The following is a 23390-nucleotide window of genomic DNA, read 5'->3' on the forward strand; positions in this document are numbered from 1 at the left end:
TGGGTTCGCTGTGCCCGACAATAACATTTGTAATAACATAAATATATATTTTAAGATGTTTTCCTGCTGAAATCCCCATGTTCACATAGAATCATGGCTTCCTGTTTCCTAGAAGGGAAGCTGGGATACACAAAACTGGCATCTAGATTATTAAGGAAATCCCGCAGATCTTCCCTTAAGGGACAGTTCAAGGCTCGCAACATGCTTATAATTCCAGTGGCTCCCAATTATCTGCATTGTCAACCACGATCAAAGCACAGTTCGCCTCACTTATACAATGGAGAGATATTCTACAAGTCTTTGGTTCTGAAATTACATTTTTGGAACAGAAAACAAAACACTGGTTAAATAAAAACTGCAAAAAAATGAAGTAACAAGTCATCAATGGATGAAAAGTAATGCCATTATCTCGAATTACAAGTTCTGGAGAAGGTTCTGTTGTAACTCAACTAAATATTGTCCCATGATTGGAGATAATATGGTAACAATTGGGTTGGATCTCCTTATTTGGTCAATCGAGAAACTGGTGACCATCTCTGCAGACAAGAACATCCCAGATGATTTTGACAAGATATCAGCAACCAATGGAAAGTGGGAAGCAAAGGAAGTTTCTTATATCATCAGTGAGATAGAAACTGGTCCCAGAAGTAGGGAAGAATTGGGCCTTCATTCTTCTGGGACAGCAGAGGTGAGGTATTATGGACAAGCTCCAAGAATGGACCAAACCTAGACATAAGTCTGTCTCTCCATCCTTCAGATAGGCTCCGCGAGGCCTAAACCAAGGATTGGAACCTTGTATAAGATCTTCAGAACGTCCTAATTCTGCAATGGCATTACTTTTAAACATTCATGTTGTAGAGGGAACTATGTTGCATGCACAGAAGACAAAAACACGAGCACAGAAAACACGCTATACAAGGCATGCTAGACAGCGACATGTACAAAAGTCCCTTTTCTGAAGATGTTTGAAGATCCTTCAGGGGCAGGAACAATCAAAACTATATGGGACCGTTCATGGAGGCGATACGATTTTTAGGACGCTGTTCACATTTACATTGTGGAATCTGTCTGTGAAGGATCATTCCCATGACACCAGCGGCACCAATGGGATTTACAATGGAGTCCATTGGTTCTGGCAAGGTGCTCCAAGGTTGATGAGAGCTCGGCCAATGTCAGTGATAGTTTTCGCAAATGATAGAGGTGCCTGAGCCTGCCCCTGAGGATCACAGTGTAGAGGAGCCACCTTGAGCATGAATCGGATCATCAGCATGCATCATTCATCAAGTGCACACAGTCTTCCCTCGCCCTATAATGATTATTTTCCTAGAATATAGCTAGAAGATGACTTACAAAGAACCATAGTCCCGACCCACCACCAACATCTAAAATTTTATCCTGCTTGGAGCCAGAGAGGTCTATAACGTACTGTGATGAGTTATCAGTATAACTGCATAAACCTTCCAAATTATGAAGGAGGTGGGAGAGAGCAACAGCCTGAACCAATGATCAGACAGGGGGTGTGTCTGAGACTACTCCCACAACATACTTCAGCTTACCTATAGTCACAGATCACAGCCCAACCCCAATGGAGCTGAGCTATAAAGCAACCAATCAGAGGAGGACAATAAATGGTGGGTAAGTCGCATCTATAGATTCTGATTATACATCACATTTAATCTGATGACTGGACATTCATTTGAAATGCCAACCCTAGAGGGAACTTACTCTATTTGTACATCAAACTTCATAGCATTGAATTAGCCCCCTCTAGTGTTCGTTGAGTGCAGCCCTAATTTTATTACTTGACCCGTGTAAATATAAGATATGTCCTAAGCATCCAATAGATGTAAGTCCCATACTCGGAATCTGAACAGAGGTTTGACTTGCCATTAATGTGGGTCCCAAAGGTGTTATATGTTATTAAACCCCTTTAATTCATTGCCCCTTTTTTTATTATTATAGAAGACCATTGTACATAAATAAGTCCCCTGTGGACAAAACGATAGAACTGCCGATATGGTATGAAAACGCATAATCCACGCAGGGAACCTTTTCTGCTAGATTTTTACCCTTCATGCGGCCATTTTACACTATATTTCACACCATAGATTTTTGGAACTGACAATTATGTCTTTTCGCTTTCTGTAAATAATAAGTTCATGTCGAAGCTTTAAAAGGAAATATGTTCCCATTAATTTGTCCAGCCGGCAGCGTGTATGATCTTATTCTGTATTGAATATCTCTGTATTTAGCACCAGGATCAATAATGTAGTTTTCATGTTCCATTAGCAATCATATCACCCCGGGGGGGAAAGAACAGAAGACTGTACCAGGCTCTGCATCCCACGGCTGGCACTTGTGGAGAGGGCAGTAAGACTAAAACCATGAACAAATAACATGGCCACAGGGAGCAGAAGGTAAGTAACACCCTGTATGCTTTTCTAAGCACGTCAAGGCTATGCTGTACAAAACTGCCCTGAGTTCAACTTAATAGCACCAATCCATAGACTCCCTGGTACAGCAACACTTGTGTTAATGGGAATAAGATAATATACTAGTCACAGTCTGAGAGTGACACTATGTTTCTTCTCCCAGATATATTATTTAAGACCTTTAACACATAGCCTAGCCAATAGCACGGCACATGGAGTAGACACGCCCCTGAGGAGCAAGAACTGTGTCTACAGAATATTGCCTATGGTGTAGTCACAATTTAAATTTTTTTTTTTGTGGATTAAACATTTATCTTTAGGATATCTATCACTGGAGAGAGGAACCATAATTGCATAATTTTGTATTGCCTATAAGACTCCCAAGTTCAATTTTAGGAGGATAGGTGCACCACAAATTAAACCAATAGCAATATGAGAAGTTAAAATGTATTCTCCTTTTAAGATTTGGTCAAAAACCAGTTTGAGTTTTCTGTAGAGGGGATGTAAGGGGTCTATAATTGATGTTCCTGACCTCTCTGGTCAAATCAGGATTTTTGCAGCCTGCTGCCCATATCCCTATGAACACGTTTTGCCATCTGTCTGAATGAGCCCTTTTCCCAGACTGATTTTTTTTACCTTTTCGCTACACTTGCGGATGGTGGAGGTCAGCTCACTTACTACCATATCCACACACTTCAGACTCGGCTCCTTCAACTTCTGCACCTGCTTTTTCACAATGGCTTCAAAAGCGAGGTCAGGCGTGAAGAGTCCAGTCCTGTGCAATCAAAGGTGAACCCCAAAGCGGGGCAGGACATACATCAAGACAAGAGGGAAGAGAGGGAGTGAAGAGAGGAAGGAACAGTGCCATGGGGAAAGAGGGAGACGAGAGGCAGCGAAGAGGGGAGACGGGAGGAAAATAGGGCAAAGGAGGGTGAGAAAACACAGAGATATACATGAGGCAAAATGAAAGGCACTGCTTAGGAATGGCGTAAGGAACGGGAAGGGTGATAATCGGTGGCCAACAAAAGGAAAAATTCAAGGGTCAGGATTTAAAGGGATGTTTGTACTTCTTAACGACCATTTACATAAATTGATGTGCGAGGTTCTCAATGAAAGCAGCCACTTAGGGGCACCTATCATTTAAAAAATAAAACTTTTGACATGTGTTTTAATGATCGGTCTTCATACCCAGGACCTCAGAAATTGCTAAATCATAGGGACAAATGGCTCATCTGAGTGCTGCGCCCCTTCATACCCAACCAACCCAAGGCTATTCCAGCAAAGATTGGAGGTCTCAACACTTCTGATATCTCAAACATTTTTTTATTTCCAAGAATAGTTACCCTTTAACATCTCTGGGGGTATGGGGGTCTTAGCTGCCAAACAATCATCAATGTGGCTGTAATGACATGCCTTAAGAGTCCATCATGGGGAACCTATCCAATAGCCTAACCCTTCAGAGTCATAGGGTCAAACACTGGGGGAAGGGATATAAGGCAGCGATGATTGGTTTATCTCTGTGCCGTTTTTGAACAATGGCTGCATTGTGGTGCCTATGGGCAATTATAGGCCGTGTGATTTATAGTAGGCATTGAATGTAATAAGAACATGTCAGAAGTGGACAAATAGAGAGAAAAGTGTAAAGATAAGGTAGGAAGAAAATAGAGGAATGTATAAATTGCTTAGAAGGGATGACAAGTAATGGAAGGAAGTAGGCAGGGACTTAATCCTTGGAAGACACTAGTGGAGAAGATATGGAAGACTCTACCTTGGCTACACAAGTATTGCCCTATGTGTATCTGGTAACTGCTGAGCTGTTCTTAGCTACAGTAAGGTTTCATAAAGGGTGTGTCCATGATTGCAAACACAGACACTCTCTTTAAAACAGACTGGAGATTACCTATACAGAACACCTCTCAGTACACACGTATTCTCACACACTCGCACAATGCTGGTGGCTTTATGGACTCTTTTTTTGTTACTTTTTCCATGCACAAGGCCAAAAAGAGGACTAATAGCATGCTCATGTAAAAGTGACTCAGCCAATCGGAAGACTACGCTCTATGCTTTCTGATTGGCTGTGCCCTTGGATCATGCTGGGGTTGGAATATATAAGACTTGATGGAATCGGAGCAAAGTCCGGCTCCAAGTCCAGAAGGGTTACCTTCTTGGTGCACTGTCTAACGGTACTGATAAGCTCGGAAATGACCATGTCGACACATTTCAAGCACGGCTCTTTGATCTTCTTCACTTGCTTCTTGACGATGGTTTCAAAGGCCATGTCAGGTGTGAAGAGCCCAGTTCTAAACACCCGACAAAGTGAGGCAGGTAATAAGGAGAATATACAGCGTTACCCACCAGTGACTACAATGTGAGGAGCTAAAGGGTTAAAAGTCTGGCTAATAAGGCAATGCCACTGGTAGCCACAAGGCAGTTCGACTACATGTAGGACAGAATTACAATCTGGATTATATATGTTCTGCATCCTCTGAGCTGTGTATTATGAGGTTCTGCAGCAGTTTAGGTTTGTATTAGAAGGTTCTGCAGCAGCTATAGTGTGTATTATGATCTTCTACAAAATATGCTATTATGGTGTTCTGCAGCAGGTGCAGTTTGTATGATGATGTTCTGATGTTCTGCAGCAGCTGGAGTGTGTATAATAAGGTTCTGCAGCAGCTGGAGTGTGTATAAAGATGTTCTGCAGCAGCTGATACGCAAATAATAATGTTTTGATGCCAGTACGGTGTGTATCATGAGGTTCTTCAACAACTGAGGCATGTGTTTTGTGGCAGCTAAAATGATGAGGTTCTGCAGCAGCTATAGGAAGTATTATGAGGTTCTGCAGCAGCTGACATGTGTCGTATGAGGATTTGCATGATCTGCAGAAAGTAATATGAGGTTCAGCAGCTGATATATGTAGAATAATGCTTTGCAGCAGTTTAGGTGTAGCTGAGGTGCATTATGAGGTTCTGCAGCAGCTCAGGTGTATTATGGGTTCTGCAACAGCTGAGGTATATTATGGGGTTCTACAGCAGATAAGGTTTGTTTGACGAATATCAATATGTTCCGCAGCAGCTCAGGTTTGTTTGATGAATATCAATATGTTCTGCAGCAGCTGAGGGTGAATGGGAGCTCTCAGAATGTGTCTATTACTTGTTGGCTTTGAAGAATGCACTTCCTTTCAGAGTTCTGTATATGGAGATAAGTGGCGCCAAGGAAGTGCCGCTTATCTCTGTGTAATCATCAGGTTTTGTGGTTTATACCAGTATTATATGTACAGAAGTAAGAGAGGACTATGGGGTGACTACTCTTTGTGCTTCTGCCTTATTCTCTCAGTGGCTGCGCCTATGATTCTAAGAAGGGTGAGGCATCACAAGCTAAGGACTTTTTATCACGAGGGTTGGTGTAAAAAATGACCTACGTAGGAAGGGGGCGCAAGAGAGCGGTAGTACTAACACACATGCCACGTCAGGCCATTCATCATGCTATACGTGCCTTATGCCATGGATGTTCTTGATAGCGTAGCTGATCTCTCTTCTCAGATCCTTCTCGTCAAACTCCATCTGAAAACATGAGAAGGTATTATGTATTAATGGACAATACTCAGGGGTAAAATGTCCCACAGAAGACACTACTAACCTTCACCAGCTCAAAAGGAAAACGTTCATGGAAGATTCGATTGATCCTTGCACCACCGGAAAGCTCATAGGTATCAATCTGGTCCCCGGAGCCTTCAATGCGCTTCTCAAAGTCCACAGCAAACTGTTGCACCATCCTACAAAGATAATAAGAGTGATGAAGGACAGGGACTAATGCCTGAAATCTATTTAAAGGGGTTTATTCCCTATTCACAGTATATGTGATAACTTGCTGATCAGCTGCTGTCCCACACCGGGACCTCCACCAATCACAAGAATGAAGGTCCTTGGTGGCCCATGTGTACCTCCTCCAAATATTCTCTATGGGACTGCTTTAGATGACCAAGCCCAGTATTCAGCTATATACAGCATTGCTATAGAAATGAATGAAGTGGCAGCGCATACAAGAACAATTTGGCAGTTCAGGGGACCCCTGCTCTCGCTCTTGGGTGCCATCCAAACCAATAAGAAAGTTATGCCCTGACTTGTGGCTAGGGTATAACATTAGATTAGACTCCTGTTTGACTTATATGTCAGACTTCAGCCTTAGATGTCACCCCCCTTGGAAACTTTATCATGTACCTGGTGTCCTAATACTGGTTCTGACCCATGGCATTCTTGTCTAGTTTCCTGGCCTAACAAATCTCCTGGTGATGACCCTGTACTAACTTAGACCACACCACCGTCTAACCTGTTGGTACATGATCATATCAAAGCATCCAAAAAAATGCATCCGAAAAGAATCCACATGCCAGGAATTCCACCCCCACCATGGAAGTTTCTCATGACCACAATATCTTTATCATGTTTCAATAGATCTGATTTTGACATCCATAATGTAAGTCGAAATATCTTAAAGTTGGGTAACCTAATGGGGAACAGAACTCACTGTAGAAGAGCCTTGGTTTTACGAGCCGGGTCATCCGGACGGAAGTTCTTGTACTCGTCCACTTCCTTCTCAATGGACAGAAGTTGGCTCTGAAGCTTATTCCGCAGCCCTGGCAGCGTGTCCCGGATGTGATTGGTCAGTTGCTATTTGGATAAAAGATTTGTAAAAGTAATGCCTTGTTCATTTTTCTTGTTTTCCAATTAGTAGTCTTTTTGCTTTTTTGGGTTATTTTACATAGTAGTGGTTACATATTGCTTAGATAATAATAATAATTCTTTATCTATACAGCACACACAGATTACGCAGCGCTGCACAGAGTTTGCCAAATCGGTCCCTGTCCCCATGGGGCTCCCAATATAATAAACCTACCAGTATGTTTTGGAGTGTGGGAGGTAACCCGTGGACCCGGGGGAAACCCACGCAAACATGGAGAGAACATACAAACTCTTTGCAGATGTTGACCCTGGGACTTGAAACCAGGTTCGCAGCGCTGCAAGGCTGTAATGCTAACCACTAAGCCTAGATATGCTATGCCAAGCTCTATGGGGGTGTGAAAAGTAGGAACCTCAAAGAAAGACTTCTAAATGCCAACTTATAGAGAGCATAATACTGCTCTAGTCATGGGAACTTTTCATCAGGTTCATCTTTTGTATAGCAGTGGATATTTACTTGTATTTACCTGATTGAGAGCTTTCTGTAGGTACGGGGTGCCCATGCGGTCGGCGAGATGTCGATATGACGGATGTGAAAGGAAGAATTTCCTTTCGGCAGCTAAAGCGGCTTGGATATCTTTCTTTCCATCAATGTCCTTCTGACTTCGGTTCACCACTCCGATGTAACCTGCCATAGGCAACGTCAATGAATTGTGATAATAGACATATAAAGCACAATCTATGATTGAAGACCACTCAAAGGTTGGGCTATAGTCAAGGGTCACTTTTACCACCTTGTGACCTCAATGTTTCCTATTTGTAAAATCTATGGGTGACTTACAACTATTATAAGAGATTGGACCCACCAAAATAGGTCATGGTTTCTCACCTCTTCGCAAGGGTAATAATTTATTTTCCAAAATGTCTCTGGCATCAGTCCCTTCATCCATCAGATCTAGTTTGGTTATGACACCAATGGTGCGCTGTCCTGCAAAAGTGATGAAACAAGTTTTACAAACCCAATGCACATAGAGTTTAATGGATTAGACATCATAACACACGTCTAAAGGACCTACCTTGGGGGTCCACTTCTTTGGCGATTTTCAAGGCATCAGAGTTTGCCAGATCAGAGTTAGCCGGAGATACAGCGAGGATGAGGCAGTTCTCCTTGGTGACAAACTGCATGAGCATTTCACGGATCTGGGTCTCAATATCAGCGGGTTGGTCCCCTACTGGGACTTTGGTCATGCCGGGGAGGTCAACCAGGGTCAGGTTAAGCACTAAATTAAAAATATAGAAAATATAGGTTGACTTTATATGTAGGACGATGGAGGTGGCCATCTAGCACACCAATACCATCTTATAGTCCTTACAGTAGAGGACAACCATTGGGCCAGGACTATTCCCTCTCAATGGATTCCTTTTGATCTATTGGAAGCTTCCACTACCAGACTCACCATTTGGAGAGTAAACCCGAAGGTTAATTGGCACAGGAGAGATGCCCTTGTTAGTCCCGGTGACTCTGTCAGTCTCTGCCTCAATTTCCAACCGGATTTCTTCAAAGTCCGTAAACTTTTTCCCTTTGCAGTGCAAAAACTCCCCATATTCTGTAATTCAGACGCATCATATTGTTTAAAAAGGAGAAAACATATAAAAAAAGTAGTTTGACATATTATGTATGTTGTAGAAAGTCTATAAAATATAAGGAGGAAGCTTCCTCCCTCCTGGATGATGGCTTATTTGTATTTCCTTTTCCTAGAGAGCATAGTCTGGCCTATTAGACTTCCTACACCCCATAAGAAGAAACAGATAGACCCCATGCAATGTGTCCGAGCACAGGAAGCCACACTATCTAGTGTAAACGTTCTGCCGATCACTGGTGACATTCCTAACAATGAATTGTACACATCCCTTATCTAAAATGTACTAAAATAATAGATTCTCTGCACTCATTTCCAGGTCACCAGGACAAATTATGAAAGGAAGACTTCCAAATCAAGCAGAAGGCAAAATGAGATAAGATAGAAACCTCTAGAATGGAGTGGTGAACCATGATACATCCAATTATACTATCTAAAACAAGATCCTAATAATAGCAATCACTAGAGATCTCCCATACAGAGATTGCTACAAATCTCCTATAGATCACTAGAGATTTCCTATACAGCGATCACTACAGCTCTCCAATAGATCACTACAGATCTCCAATAGATCACTACAGGTCTCCCATAGATCACTACAAATCTCCCATACAGAGATTGCTACAAATCTTCTATAGATCACTAGAGATCTCCTATACAGCGATCACTACAGATTACCTATAGATCACTACAGGTCTCCCATAGATCACTAGAGATCTCCCATACAGAGATTGCTACAAATCTCCTATAGATCACTAGAGATCTCCTATACAGCGATCACTACAGATCTCCAATAGATCACTACAGGTCTCCCATAGATCACTAGAGATCTCCTATACAGCGATCACTGCAGATCACCTATAGATCACTACAGGTCTCCCATAGATCACTAGAGATCTCCCATACAGAGATTGCTACAAATCTCCTATAGATCACTAGATATCTCCTATACAGCGATCACTAGAGATCTCCTATACAGCGATCACTACAGGTCTCCCATAGATCACTAGAGATCTCCTATAGATCACTACAGGTGTCCATACAGAGATTGCTGCAGATCTTATATAAATCGCTACAGATCTCCCATATAGCGATCACTACAGATCTCCTATAGATCACTACAGATCTCCTATAGATCACTACAGATCTCCCATACAGCGATCACTACAGATCTCCTATAGAACTTCAATCTTGCAGGATCCCAGGTACTATAAAAACGTGACCCCCTGGCCAGTCCCATGGAGGTGCGCTTTCTTATCTCACCTGTAGGGCTGGTCACCAGCTGCAGGACGAGTGGTCTACGGGTGACAATTCCAGATCCACGAGGCAGAAAATCCCTGGAAGAGACAGAATACAATAAATAAAGGCTGAGGCTAGTCTCTCACATTAGCGGGATGTGTTATCTATAATGTGCAGAAGCCCCCGTAGGAACAAAAGGATCAGGCATGTTGCCATTCCTCTGCCCTATCATTACTTCTGCTGCCAGGTGGTGCCTATATAAACCAGCCTGGCTATAATTGGCATTGCCAGGTTGTCCTGGTGTCTAGAGGAAGCTGCACTAGTCACCCTATGCCTTCTACAAAGACTGAATCCTTATACATTCTGTAGTATCCTGATAGCGAGATAATGCGACTGTATAGATCTTATCACACAATTACCGGACACGGAGCTAAAAAACGATAAGATATTGGCACAAATTGCTCTTATCCAACTCTTGTCTTGGTTCACTCCCCCATCCTTTACACTGCAGCACTGCTTGTTCAGATTGGTTTCTCATTAGGGAGTATCTACATGGGAGGGGGGAGTTACTTTATAATACATGGGTTCTATATGATGTGAGGGGGAGCAGAGAACGCACCCCACATGTTATGAAGCCCCCTAATACAGAGTAACAATGACATACAATGTATACATTTATAGTAACTGCCACCTAATGGATACCCCGGGATCATGTCTCTGCTCACACAATCCGCTCAATTATTCATTGCTTGCAGGTCACCAGCAGAGACAGAACGATAAGAAACCCACAAAGAACCACAATGTACAATTCTGTATGTGAATTTACATGCAGATTGCCGTATTGTGTATACAGCTACTGTGCAGAGCTATGTAGATTGCCGTATTGTGTATACAGCTACTGTGCAGAGCTATGTAGATTGCCGTATTGTGTATACAGCTACTGTGCAGAGCTATGCAGATTGCCGTATTGTGTATACAGCTACTGTGCAGAGCTATGCAGATTGCCGTATGGTGTATACAGCTACTGTGCAGAGCTATGCAGATTGTCGTAATGTGTATACAGCTACTGTGCAGAGCTATGCAGATTGTCGTAATGTGTATACAGCTACTGTGCAGAGCTATGCATATTGCCGTATTGTGTATACAGCTACTGTGCAGTGCTATGCAGATTGCCGTATTGTGTATACAGCTACTGTGCAGAGCTATGCAGATTGCCGTATTGTGTATACAGCTACTGTGCAGAGCTATGCAGATTGCCGTATGGTGTATACAGCTACTGTGCAGAGCTATGCATATTGCCGTATTGTGTATACAGCTACTGTGCAGAGCTATGCAGATTGTCGTAATGTGTATACAGCTACTGTGCAGAGCTATGCAGATTGCCGTAATGTGTATACAGCTACTGTGCAGAGCTATGCTGCCTCTTACAGGCAGGGATTGTTGTTAGGACCTATCCAATTCCATTTTGCTGTTCTCCATTCCATGTTGCTGGCGTTAAAGGGATTTTCCATGTTATACACTAAGGTAGAAGCTGCAGAAACACAGCTCCGGCTGATATGGTATTAACCACTGTGGACCTTTGGTAGCTGGACTTGTGAGGATCTCCTACAGCTGTAAGTGCAGGTCTAATGCAGGAACCTTAGTAAGGCGCTGTTCCCTTTAACCTCTGAACTTCCACAGATGAGCGGGGGCTGTGATTGTATAATCCCCAGGCTATCTGGTAAAGTAATCTCGTTGTGCATAACATCAATCTGTACCTAAGGTAAAGCCGGATTAGAGTGCAGAAAAAGAGAGAGCAGGACTCGGGCTGGAGACTGTCAGTAGCTTGCTGTATACATATACAGGTCACATCTACACAAATTATACAGATAAATGTATGTAGCTAACACTGCTGTGCGGTCACTGTTTACACCTATACAGTGTAGTATTAACTTTATAAACACATATTTGATTAGCTCCCCCTAGTGGTGGCAGTGTCAAGTCCAAATTATATTAATCAAGTCCTCAAAACAAAATATACTTGGTGGGATCTCGAGGAGGGCAGATTTTGCTATGGGGTCCATGATGTATATAGGGTAGTACCAGTCATCTGATTTGTTGTGTGAAAGAGATTGTGGGGCTTATTTACTAAGGGTCCGCGGACGCACTTTCGACGGACTTCCTTTCGTTTTCAGGTTTTGCGCAGCTGTGACAGATATTTAACAGGGGATTGTGTTGCACGCGATCGGATTTTAGCACAGCTGCGCTGCTTCCATGCGACAGAGATCGGGGGACGTGCCGTCGGATGATCTGACTGATTCGGACTGAGCGCGGGATTTAATTTTCAAATTGTGTCGCAAGATCAGCACTCACATGCACAAGGAAGAAGAAGGTGAACTCCAGTGGACCTGAGCGGGGAAGCGACACATGCAGGATATCGGGCGCACGATCTTAGTGAATCGCGGCACAATTTCCGTGAACTCCTCCGGACGGATAAGTACATGTGCCTCTGTACGTCATATAGAAAAGGTCTCCTATATATTATATAGTTGTATCTAGCCCCTGGCCGGGCAGTGTGTAGCATATAGCATTACCCATCTTGAAATACTAGATGTGTCTCCCCTATATCTTTATTCACTTTGGGTGATAATATTATGTAGACACTATATAAAAAAAATCCTTCCCCTCTCCCGACAAATCAGATTTGTACACGGGGATTTGTCAGTAGGGATCTGCAGTATTTGAGCCTGAGGAGTAGGAGAGACTCGCTGCGCTCACTTGTTATCACAGCTGACACACACATGACATGTGGCTCTGTGGCGCAATGGATAGCGCAGTAGACATTCAAAGGTTGTGGGTTCGAGTCCCACCAGAGTCGCCTTTTGGAAGCGGGGAAAGAAATTTCCAAAATGATTCATCATACATTATTTCATACCGATTCCTCACATAAACAACCACATGTAACATAGGTGCATGTTGCTTCTTTTTAATATAATGAGCCAAATATAATTGTTTTAAAAAAGTTAATTTATATCAATTACATTTTTTTACCATAGAACACATTTTTTGTGATTTTTATTTCTAAATAATTTTGGGGATGTTGCACGTGGGCACCGCCCTTTCAGAAAATACTCTCTCCCACCCATATCATACAGTGGCTCTGTGGCGCAATGGATAGCGCAATGGATAGCGCATTGGACTTCTAGTGCCTAATGACATTCAAAGGTTGTGGGTTCGAGGCCCACCAGAGTTGTCTTTTTGAAAGCGGGGAAAATCAATTTCCAAAATTACTCATCATACATTATTTCATACTGATTCCTCACATAAACAACTACATGTAACAGAGGTGCATGTTGCTTCTTTTTGATACAATGATAATGTAGCCAAATATAATTGTTAAAAAAAGTACATTTATAATAAAATTTTTCAACATAGAACAAATTTTTTGTAATACATTTAATTTTTTTAAAATAATTTTGGGGTTTGCCTTCAAGGGATGTTGCACATGGGCACCGCCCTTTCAGAAAATATTCCCTCCCACCCCTATCATCCAGTGGCTCTGTGGCGCAATGGATAGCGCATTGGACTTCTAGTGACTTGAGACATTCAAAGGTTGTGGGTTCGAGTCCCACCAGAGTCGAGTTTTTGAATGTAGTAAAAAAAAAAAAAAAATAGTCAAAAATTCTTCAAATCACACCACGTGCCTGTTTTCTGTCAGACATTGCAGATTTTTTCATTATTTTAGGAGTTCCCCGGCCACATGTATTGCGACTGCACTTTTCTTCACACAAATTTGGCCACCAAAATGGGAGTTCTGGTGCTGAGTCGGACCGTGCGCCACATTTGCCATGCAAAGTCCAACAGAAGTTGGTGCACTATGTCGGATTAGTGGAGGGGGCGCCAAATTCATGCAGAACGTACACCAGAAATCCTGAATCTGGCGCCCCCTGCACACTACACAAGCAACTGCACATAGTGCAGACTGCACGTTTTTTAGTAAATGTGGCCCACATTGGCCCCAATTGGTGATACAGTGAATATAAATGTAACAATATATACATTAACCCCTTAGGGACACAGTTTTAATTTTGCCATCCTCATCTATAAACATAACTTTTTCTTTTGCTATCGACATAGGCACACGAGGGCTTCTTTTTTTTTGTTGTTTTTATAAATGGCAAATTTTTTACAGGAAATTTACCATAATAGACACCATTTTTGTGGCGATTAACATTTTCTGGGGGCCCATATGATGACAAAAAAGCGCGGCATCATGGCTTGTTTTTTGCAGGATGATTAGTTTTTGTTAGGTAATGTTTTTGGTTACATCTGACTTTATGAGGGTTTTTTAATTGAATGTTTTTTTTTATTTTTGACACTATTTTTGACACTATTTATTTTTGTAGATTTTGTATGGAATACATGAACTAATGAGGAGAAAATGGTGATTTTGATATAACTTTATTAAAATGTCCCACTAGGGGCCTTATTTTTGTATAGTATTATATGGGCCATTACATTCACATTGACAACAAGTGTATTAGAAGTAGCCTATGGCTTGGCCTAATATGTTTCTGTAGATGGTAGACCAGGAAGCCATTTATCCAGGGGTGTCCTTTTTTTTTTTTTTTTAGGACAAACGTGCATTACATTATTTTGACTTCTTGTCCCTTTAAAGGGGTCATCCCAAGTATTTAAGTTATCTGCTATCTACAGTACAGGGGGATAACCAGCTGATTATTAGTGCGGGTCCAAGTGTTGAACGGAACCTTAGAAACTCAGAGAACAATGGTCCCCATTCTCATGGTTGTGAAGGTCCCAGCAATGAATCCCTCACAATAGGGGACCACCTGTACTGGAGACAACCCCTGTAGTTGCCTCTGTGGTGTAATGGATAGCACTTTGGGCTTCTTAAAAAATTAAACACAATCAAATGTTGTGGGTTGGAGGCCTACTAGAGTTGCAGTATTCACAAAGTGCATCTTAATTTTCTAAAAATATAAAAACGTAGCATTTTTACTTTGGCTCCAAACTGATGACAATTGTGGAACACAGAGATTCCGTTTTGTAACAAAAATGTGGTTTTAATGTAAAACACAAAATATCAATATTTTATGAGTTTAACAAAGAAAATATTTGCAGCGCTGCTGAAGTGTGGGCCCGCTCACGCATTCAGTGCATGTGACAAAATCCAAGGGCTCTGAGGTGCAATGGGTAGCACATTGGACTCCTAGATAGATGAGGATATATACTTTCCACGTGCATTTTCCTTGTAAGATGTTGCTTCACAAATGATAGTTTATGACCCGTTGGGGCACATTTACTTACCCGGTCCATTCGCGATCCCGCGGCGCGTTGTCCCATGTTGATTCGGGTTCTGCCGGGATTCACTAAGGTCGTGCGCCTGATGTCCACTAGGAGTCGCTGCTGCGCTGAAGTCCACCGGAGTTCACCTTCTTCCTCCCGGTGTATGTGAGTGCTATTCTTGCGACACAGTTTTTTAGAAATTCTTCCGAAGTTTTTCCGAATCCGTCGGGTTTTCCAAAGGCCACGCCCCATGATTTCCCGGGGCAATTCGGCGAAAATGCGCGATTCGGACCCTTAGTAAATGAGCCCCATTTTGTCACAATTTCTATGCATTTGATGCATGCTCAGAGACAACTTCAAATAATAGTTAGAGACTACAAACCGGGGGGATGATTATAAATCACATAGGTAAGAACTGAATTGGCTTGATGGATTTGGTTCTCTCTCTCTCTGTCATGATATACATAGTTGGAAATAGTTGTTCCAAACTATACATTTCACTTCTATACCTTCTGTAGCCACGTGTGACCCATGCCCTGCCTCCCTGCTCGCCCACCTCCCTATCACTCAGTCCTGCTCAACTCCATATCTTTAATAGTCTGTCAACAACAAGTCATAAACCGTAGCCCGTATAGCTGGAGTATACATGGAAACTATAAGTCATTGTTTGAAAAGGACGTGGAATAGACGCCCTCTCGGGTGCGTGTGGGGCTTATACATCCTGTGATGACACTCCTGTTCCAGGTCATTATATCGTGGAATAATAAGCAGAGGCCCCAATCCATCAATCCCAGGGATTTCTGTAAATAACAGCACAGCTGAACTAGGTGAATGGTGAGCAAACATTGCATCATTAAAGGGATATTCCGAGAGTTTTCATAAATGATCAGTGAGCAGATGGCTTCATGAACGATACTGCTGGATCAGAAGCCCAGAAGATTGAACCTTGCTTGATCAGGAAGTCCATCAGGAGATGAGTTCCTGGGCTGCAGGGTTTGATGCTTAGATCTTCTTTAGTTACACATAACCGCTGAGGCCATCTGAACAAAGGGATCAGAATTCTTGCACATCGATCCCTGCTCCATCATGAGGTCCTTCGGTAGATAAGTTCCTGTGCTGCGGAGTCTGGTCCCTAAATCTTCTTGTCCGTATCAGACCAGAAGTGATTCATCAGCCATTCACTGGTCTCAGCGGTCACCTGCCATTCAAGTACACACAACCAATGAGGCCACTGTAAAGAAGAGGCCGGACCGCCGAAGTGAGGGGAGGTCGCCATGACGCAGCCTGGTGGGAGGGCTAGTAGTCAAGGGGCATAACAGAGAAGAGTGGGAGTTGCTAGGGGGCGTGTTAGCAGGGACCGTTAGGGAAAGTCAGTCAGACATCTTTTACAGAGAAAATAGGTCCCACCCACCCACCCTATTTTCTAATGAGGGAGGGTGAAAAAATTTGTCATAGCAGCTAAGGGGGCGGGGAGGGAGGAGCAAGGTCCTTGGAGTTGGTGGAGTGAAGGGGTAGAAAAGAGAGCTGGTGGATAGGATTCATCTATTTAATTTGGTGGGCCGCCTGGGGGATGGCGGTTTGGGCTCCCGCTGGGTGGTGTCCCGGGGAGTGGAAAAAGGAGTAGAGACGGCCATTACTGCACTCTTGGTGCCCTTGAATCGGAGGTGGCGGTTTGGGGTAAAGAAAAAGTAGGGGTGCAGAATGGCGGTTACTCAATTTTGGTAACTCCAAGGACCTCAGTTCCTCTTTGATTAAAAGGGGGGGGAATGTTAAATTATTCAGCAGTTTGACTGTGTTTATTGTTGTATTGTTAATTAAAGGCTGCTGTGGCCAATTTAATCCAAGCAGGGTGTGTGAGTCTTTTTTAATAGAAGGCAATATAGGTTTGGCGGAGAAAAGGAGAGGTTGAGAAGAAGAAGACGGAAAGACCAGACTCAACAGTGCAGCGTCATGAAAAGTCAAGTCTACATCAATTCTAGTTCCATAAGGATCAGAAGCCCCAGAGATTAAACCCTGCTCAATGAGGAAGTCCTTCAGTAGATGAGTTCCTTGGCTGCAGGGTCTGGTCCTTAGATATTCTTCAGGTGCACATAACTGCTGAGCTCATCTGAAGAAAGGAAAGTCTACATCAATTCCAGTATTATAGGGATCAGAAGTCTCAGAGATTGGTCCCTGCTCCATCAGGAGGTCCTTCAGTAGATAAGGTCTTGTGCTGCAGGGTCTCAGCAGTCACTCATAGCCAATGAGGTCACCTCAATGAAGGTCAAGTCCACATCAATTTAAGTTCAATAGGGATCAGAAGTCTCAGAGATTGGTCCCTGCTCCATCAGGAGGTCCTTCAGTAGTTAAGGTCTTGTGCTGCAGGGTCTCAGCAGTCACTCATAGCCAATGAGATCACTTCAATGAAGGTCAAGTCCACATCAATTTAAGTTCAATAGGGATCAGAAGTCTCAGAGATTGGTCCCTGCTCCATCAGGAGGTCCTTCAGTAGTTAAGGTCTTGTGCTGCAGGGTCTCAGCAGTCACTCATAGCCAATGAGGTCACCTCAATGAAGGTCAAGTCCACATCAATTTAAGTTCAATAGGGATCAGAAGTCTCAGAGATTGGTCCCTGCTCCATCAGGAGGTCCTTCAGTAGTTAAGGTCTTGTGCTGCAGGGTCTCAGCAGTCACTCATAGCCAATGAGATCACTTCAATGAAGGTCAAGTCCACATCAATTTAAGTTCAATAGGGATCAGAAGTCTCAGAGATTGGTCCCTGCTCCATCAGGAGGTCCTTCAGTAGTTAAGGTCTTGTGCTGCAGGGTCTCAGCAGTCACTCATAGCCAATGAGGTCACCTCAATGAAGGTCAAGTCCACATCAATTCTAGTTCGATAGGGAACAGAAGCCCCTGATTGAACCCAGTTCTGCCATTTTAGTTACTATTGTGTCTGCCCATGATCCAGAACTACAGCAAATTCTACCATTTACTGTTCACAGCATATTTATCAATCAAGCTTGAAGGGCTGTAGCCAAGGGCCGTCATAGTGAAAAAAAAAACTAATTATTAAAAGCCTGAAGATGAGCAGCAATCGACCTCCACAAAATCCCTTGAATCAGGCATGAGTTCCTCCCAGCCACGGCTGGAATGGGTCGCAACGAAAGACGCTCGCTTTCTTCCCAGAAGGATGGGGGAGTCGAAATTGTCAGTTTCCATAGAAACAAGTCAGCAAAGTAGAAAGAGGGCTGTGATACTGTCATTACAGATAACAGTCACAGCGAGGGCGCTGCATGTGAGAGCGGCCGCCACCAATGTGAGAGGAGGATGAGGGGACCAGAGAGTGACACAACGTGATGAGCAAAGGGATGCAGATAAAGCTTCCATTTTATGGCTCGTGTGCAAGAGGAATGCAAAAAAAAATAGCTTAAAGGGGATTCACAACCCTTAGAATTGCACATGGGTTTATATATGACACAACATCATGGGTTTATATATGACACAACATCACAAAACAGAATGAATATTACAATCAAAAGATAATCCCCAATTCCAAATTTGAGCATCCAGCTGTACCCATCACCAGAAGCAGAAGACAATGATGTTAAAATAACTTAAAAGAGGGCTTAAATGTACCGTAAGCCCAAATCTGGGACCCCCTTATACTAGCTGCATAAGGTCACATGATCCCAGTAGGTTGTTATCCACATTTCCTATAATTTACATTGCAGCTCTACTTCATCATATTGTCTGCTGGACATGAGCATAAGCCTACCACCGGACAACTGGATTCACAGGGAATCTGTCAGCAGAAATTGACCTATTAAACCACTAGTGAGTATGTTGTCAAGCACCTAAATGCCTTGTAGATCATGTTTCTTTCTTCATATTCCAGAGTGGTGGAATCATACAAAAAAAAACGACTTAAGGTTCCTTGCAGGCGGCCATGCGCTCACCTGGACCACATATCCGGCGTAGCACCAGGCAGGGTGGAGAAGGGAGGAGGGATGAGTGCTCCTCATTCCTCCCCTCTCTATTGAAAGCCGAATGGCTGCGGATAAGTCACGGTTTGGTGAGACATTGTGTGCTTACCTCACCATGACCAAGCGCCATAGACCCCTATTGGGGCCGTGATATGGGCCCCATATGGTCACGTGCATGGGGCCTTAAAGTGATATATAAAATGGGTGTATAAAGTCAAGGAGGTGGAGAGTTTATCACTTAATTTAAGCTCACAATGTTCCCATTGCTGTAATTGACGTTCCGGCATCCAGGTACATCCTAACCATGTCTCCAAAAGCAGGAGTGAATGATGTCAATCAGGCAAGAAGAGCTTGACTTCAGTGCTGAACTCTCCACCTCCCTAACTTTATACAACCAATTTACATCTCTCTTAAAAGTTTTTTTTTTTTTTTTTGATGATGCACCCACTCTGACCCATGAAAGAAACATCATCTGGAAGGTGTTAATCTGTTTGACAGCATACTAGTAATGGTTTATTAGCTCCATTTCTGACAGGTTCTCTTTAAGTCAACTAGTTAACCAGTGACAAAGGAACACATTTCTTACTACAGATCAGAGCGTAGCATTGATAGCCCTGGAAAAAATGTATCTGTGTCAATTGATTGTCTTCCAATTCAAAGATGTATTGCACACAAATCTTGATAAATCAACCCTCACCCCATGACTGTCAGGCGGTATTACTGCTTATATCAGCTACATGTTGACCAGTTTCTTGAATACTCAAGTCCACCCTGCCCTGTATCCGCTGGGGACATCACATTTTCTTTCCTGTCTGGAAATGAGATATTGGATGTGACATTCAGACACCAGTTTATGCAACATGCCCGAAAGCACCTATGATGTCAGGTTTGATTATCTGTGGAGTCAAATAGTACTATTCACGTGTGAATGGCCGACTATGTACACAAATACAAGAGTTGCCTTTACAGTGGTTCTCCATTGTATTACTGAGCAGGGATTTGGAACCTATAGTCAGGGCCGCATCTGCCATGAAGAACAATGAAAATTCTGCCTCAGGCGGCAGATGTGGAGCTCTGAAGGAGGCGGCAAAACAGCTGAGGGTGATTCGGACACTCGCCCAAAATCACCTACTAGCAGTATGGACCTGCCTCTAGCGAGTCCACAGTGCCCGAGCACTTTACAGAAGCAGAAAAGTGTTGCAGAGCAGACCTGCTTGTCTGTGCTTTTCTATGGCTCAGGAGGATGATGTTACGCCGCGGGCATAATAATAACTAAATTGGGGGGAGGGGATGTTATGTAGCTGAATATATGACAAAACCTGGGGGGGGGGTTGTTATGAAGCTGTATATATGACAAATCCTGGGGGGTGGGGAGGGGGCGGTAACTTGGTATGGTGCTCTATACATACTCTACTCTATATAACTTAAAGGACACCTGTCATCAGGTCTGTGTCACTTGTCCTGTCACCTCTACCTGTTGGAGCAGCTCACAAGGATCCATCCCAGCCTTTATCTAGTTATTTCATACATTATTCATTGTAAAATCATCTATTCTTTATCATGTAAATGAGGCTGGTCACATGGTCAGAGGCAGTGATGTCACCCCTTTTACCCCTCCTCTCTCCTCCCCCTGCTCATGTCTGTGTGTAATGTATAGTAAAGCATTGCTAGTGTGTGTGCTGCATCTGCTGACATGCTGCATCCTCCTAATATACAGGTGAGAAACACAGACATCAGCTACACATGAATCTGACATGTTCTGCTATAACATGGCTGCCTGGAGCTGCTGTATCTCTCCTATACACACACACATGCACACACAGGCTGCAGGGGGCGTGGCCACCAGCACCAGGCAGCACATCATTATACAGCCTCACATCATTATACAGGCTGTCAGTCATGCACTGGGGGTGTGGCTGTGCCTCCCACTCATGAATAAGGTGGACAGCTTGAATATGCTAATGCTTCATTGGACATTTCACAGGTCATTTGCATACAGCTTTAGGACCTCATTGCTTAGGTATACAGGCATGTAGAGGGACAATGAAGGGATAGAGGCAATGCTCTCTAATGGCAGTTTATGAAAATATATTTAGTTTAGGGGGGTTATTTTGCATGACGGGTTCTCTTTAAGTAAGGGTGGAGGAGGCTTTTTATGGTGGGGGAGGGTGGATTTTACTGTATTGTATATGTAGCTTAACTGAAGGGCAATTGTATATGGGGGTCAGATCTTAAAAGGGGGCATTTATGGGGAGGCTGTTATAGTATACTATATATAATTAAAGTGGGTTCTGTCTATGAGGGCACATTTTAATTACAGGATGGCTTTGTGAGCTTTGTTTTTTATGGGCGCAGTTTGGACATGTCCTCTTCCCGACAGAGCATATCGCCTCAGGCAGCAATAAGGCTAGAATCGGCCCTGCCTATAGATCAAACCAAAGGCTTGGGTGTCCGAGTGTGCATGTCCCTTAGGAAGATCAGTAGTGGATCTTATTCCTCTGTGTAGGACAAACTCCAACTAAAGAAAACGCTAAATCTGCATCATACTGCACTGTATGAACACAGCCTAAGTTTTTGAGTTATTGAATTTAGCAAACTCTGCCTAGGCAAAGACCCGAAATCCTACACAGACCCGGCCTTTGTGACATCATCATTCTGCACTGTTGGAATGACATCTGTTAGGGGACGCGCACATCTGGCCACCCACCCTGAGAAGTAACATTGTCAGGAATTCCTAATGCTTATAGTCCTCAATGAAAAGCAGATGGAGGCGTTTCTAGACGTTGCTGCACTGGATACAGATTACGGGAAGCTGCCGCAGAGCTTATACATTGTTAGAGCATGCTGCATAGATTATATACATTACTACACTCTGCTGCGGAGGTTCTATACATTGCTGGGCCGAGCTGCAGAGGTTATATACATTGTTGCTTCTATGCTGCATAGGTTGTACATATATAGTTAAATACTGCTGCATATACCATTAAAGTGCTATATAAGTCATATACATTTACACTACTGCATAGGTTATATACTGTACATTGCCTGACTTTGCTGCATAGTTTATACACATTGCTAAAGATAAGTACTTTATATTACTAGACCTTACTATATAGGTTATGTACAGTACACTGACACTGCGGCTTAAGATATATGGATTTATTGACCTGCCTTATATTAAGTTAGTGTTGAGAAGCTGGAGAGCCCTGGAAACTTCACATCAGGTTTTTGAGCTTAAAGAGAACCTGTCACAATTTTGTTTTAATCTGTTACATATGTATATGACTGTACAATGCATTTTGTAAACATATAAGTATTGTTAGAACATAATCTCTTGAGTGTTATACATTGTCTGTTTAAAATGTTACAATATCTCAATTACAGTATATAAAATCAATTGCTATTGTGACAAAAGATTAAACAAACATGGCCACTTAGACAACAAAGTAGAGAAGTGTAGTCTCGGAGCGGTAGGGAGTTTTGTTCTTGGGGGGAGAGGACAGGAACGAGACTCAGGAGCTCAATTCCAAATGTTATTATTATCTAAGATTTTGTTGCATTTAGGAGGAAATTAGCTTTATTTACCCCAAACTTTATTAAATTTGTCTGGGCGTCCCCTATTTTTGTATACTATCTTACGCAATAATTTGGTTGACCATCCGTTTCCATTGTGAGCAGCACAAGTCCCCAAAGCAATGGACTTCCTGGCCATAGACAAAGCTTCCCTAATGAATATTTACTCATGGTAGCTTCTTCGTCTAGTATACCACACATCAGTGGGGTAGTAGGTAGTGGGCGTGATAATAAATTAGAGAGAACGGCCAAATCTGAAGCCCAGAACGAAGAGATATAATGGCACGACCGCATCAAATGCCAGAAGTCTGCTGACGTGTTAGAGCATCTGAAACATTGCAGAGACAGTAATCTCCCCATTTTGTGCAAATGGAGGGGCATCAGGTAGCTCTGGTGTAAGATATACAACTGTTTCTTTATTGCTTATGGATGGGGAGACTGGTGCGACTCCAACAACTCTGACATAATTTCTTTGTTTATTTCAGGAATCTATGTCACCAAATTTTACCCCATTAAAATAATAGTTCCCTCATGCAAGTTCATGCCCTTTCTAGAATCCCCTCTTTTATGTGAGGGGAGTTA

General features: G+C 42.9%; 1 protein-coding gene and 1 non-coding gene across 23 annotated transcripts in view; one reads left to right on the forward strand and one right to left on the reverse strand.

The window, feature by feature from the left end:
- The window catches only part of DNM1 (dynamin 1), a 56221-nt gene that overhangs the window by 23917 nt on the left and 8914 nt on the right, over nt 1–23390 (reverse strand). For 16 of the 22 annotated variants that reach the window (XR_011849782.1, XM_072124560.1, XM_072124558.1 and 13 more), the window contains exons 2-10: nt 10015–10088; nt 8569–8718; nt 8188–8391; nt 8001–8099; nt 7639–7799; nt 6960–7102; nt 6072–6207; nt 5928–5995; nt 4597–4735 (exon numbers count right to left, since the gene is read on the reverse strand). Coding sequence is in view for 21 of the 22 variants with exons in the window: in XM_072124560.1 (XP_071980661.1) it covers nt 4597–4735; nt 5928–5995; nt 6072–6207; nt 6960–7102; nt 7639–7799; nt 8001–8099; nt 8188–8391; nt 8569–8718; nt 10015–10088 (1174 nt within the window). In the remaining variant the exon portion in view is untranslated. Of the gene's footprint in view, nt 1–3068; nt 3208–4596; nt 4736–5927; nt 5996–6071; nt 6208–6959; nt 7103–7638; nt 7800–8000; nt 8100–8187; nt 8392–8568; nt 8719–10014; nt 10089–23390 lie in introns of all 22 variants that reach the window. The other 6 variants (XM_072124559.1, XM_072124556.1, XM_072124571.1 and 3 more) reach the window with 1 other exon arrangement.
- TRNAR-UCU (transfer RNA arginine (anticodon UCU)) lies at nt 13525–13609 on the forward strand. Its single transcript is given in 2 exon segments — nt 13525–13561; nt 13574–13609. It is a non-coding gene; the product is annotated as a tRNA-Arg (tRNA).

Source organism: Engystomops pustulosus, chromosome 9 (genome assembly GCF_040894005.1).
Source record: "Engystomops pustulosus chromosome 9, aEngPut4.maternal, whole genome shotgun sequence".
Classification (NCBI taxonomy): domain Eukaryota; kingdom Metazoa; phylum Chordata; class Amphibia; order Anura; family Leptodactylidae; genus Engystomops; species Engystomops pustulosus.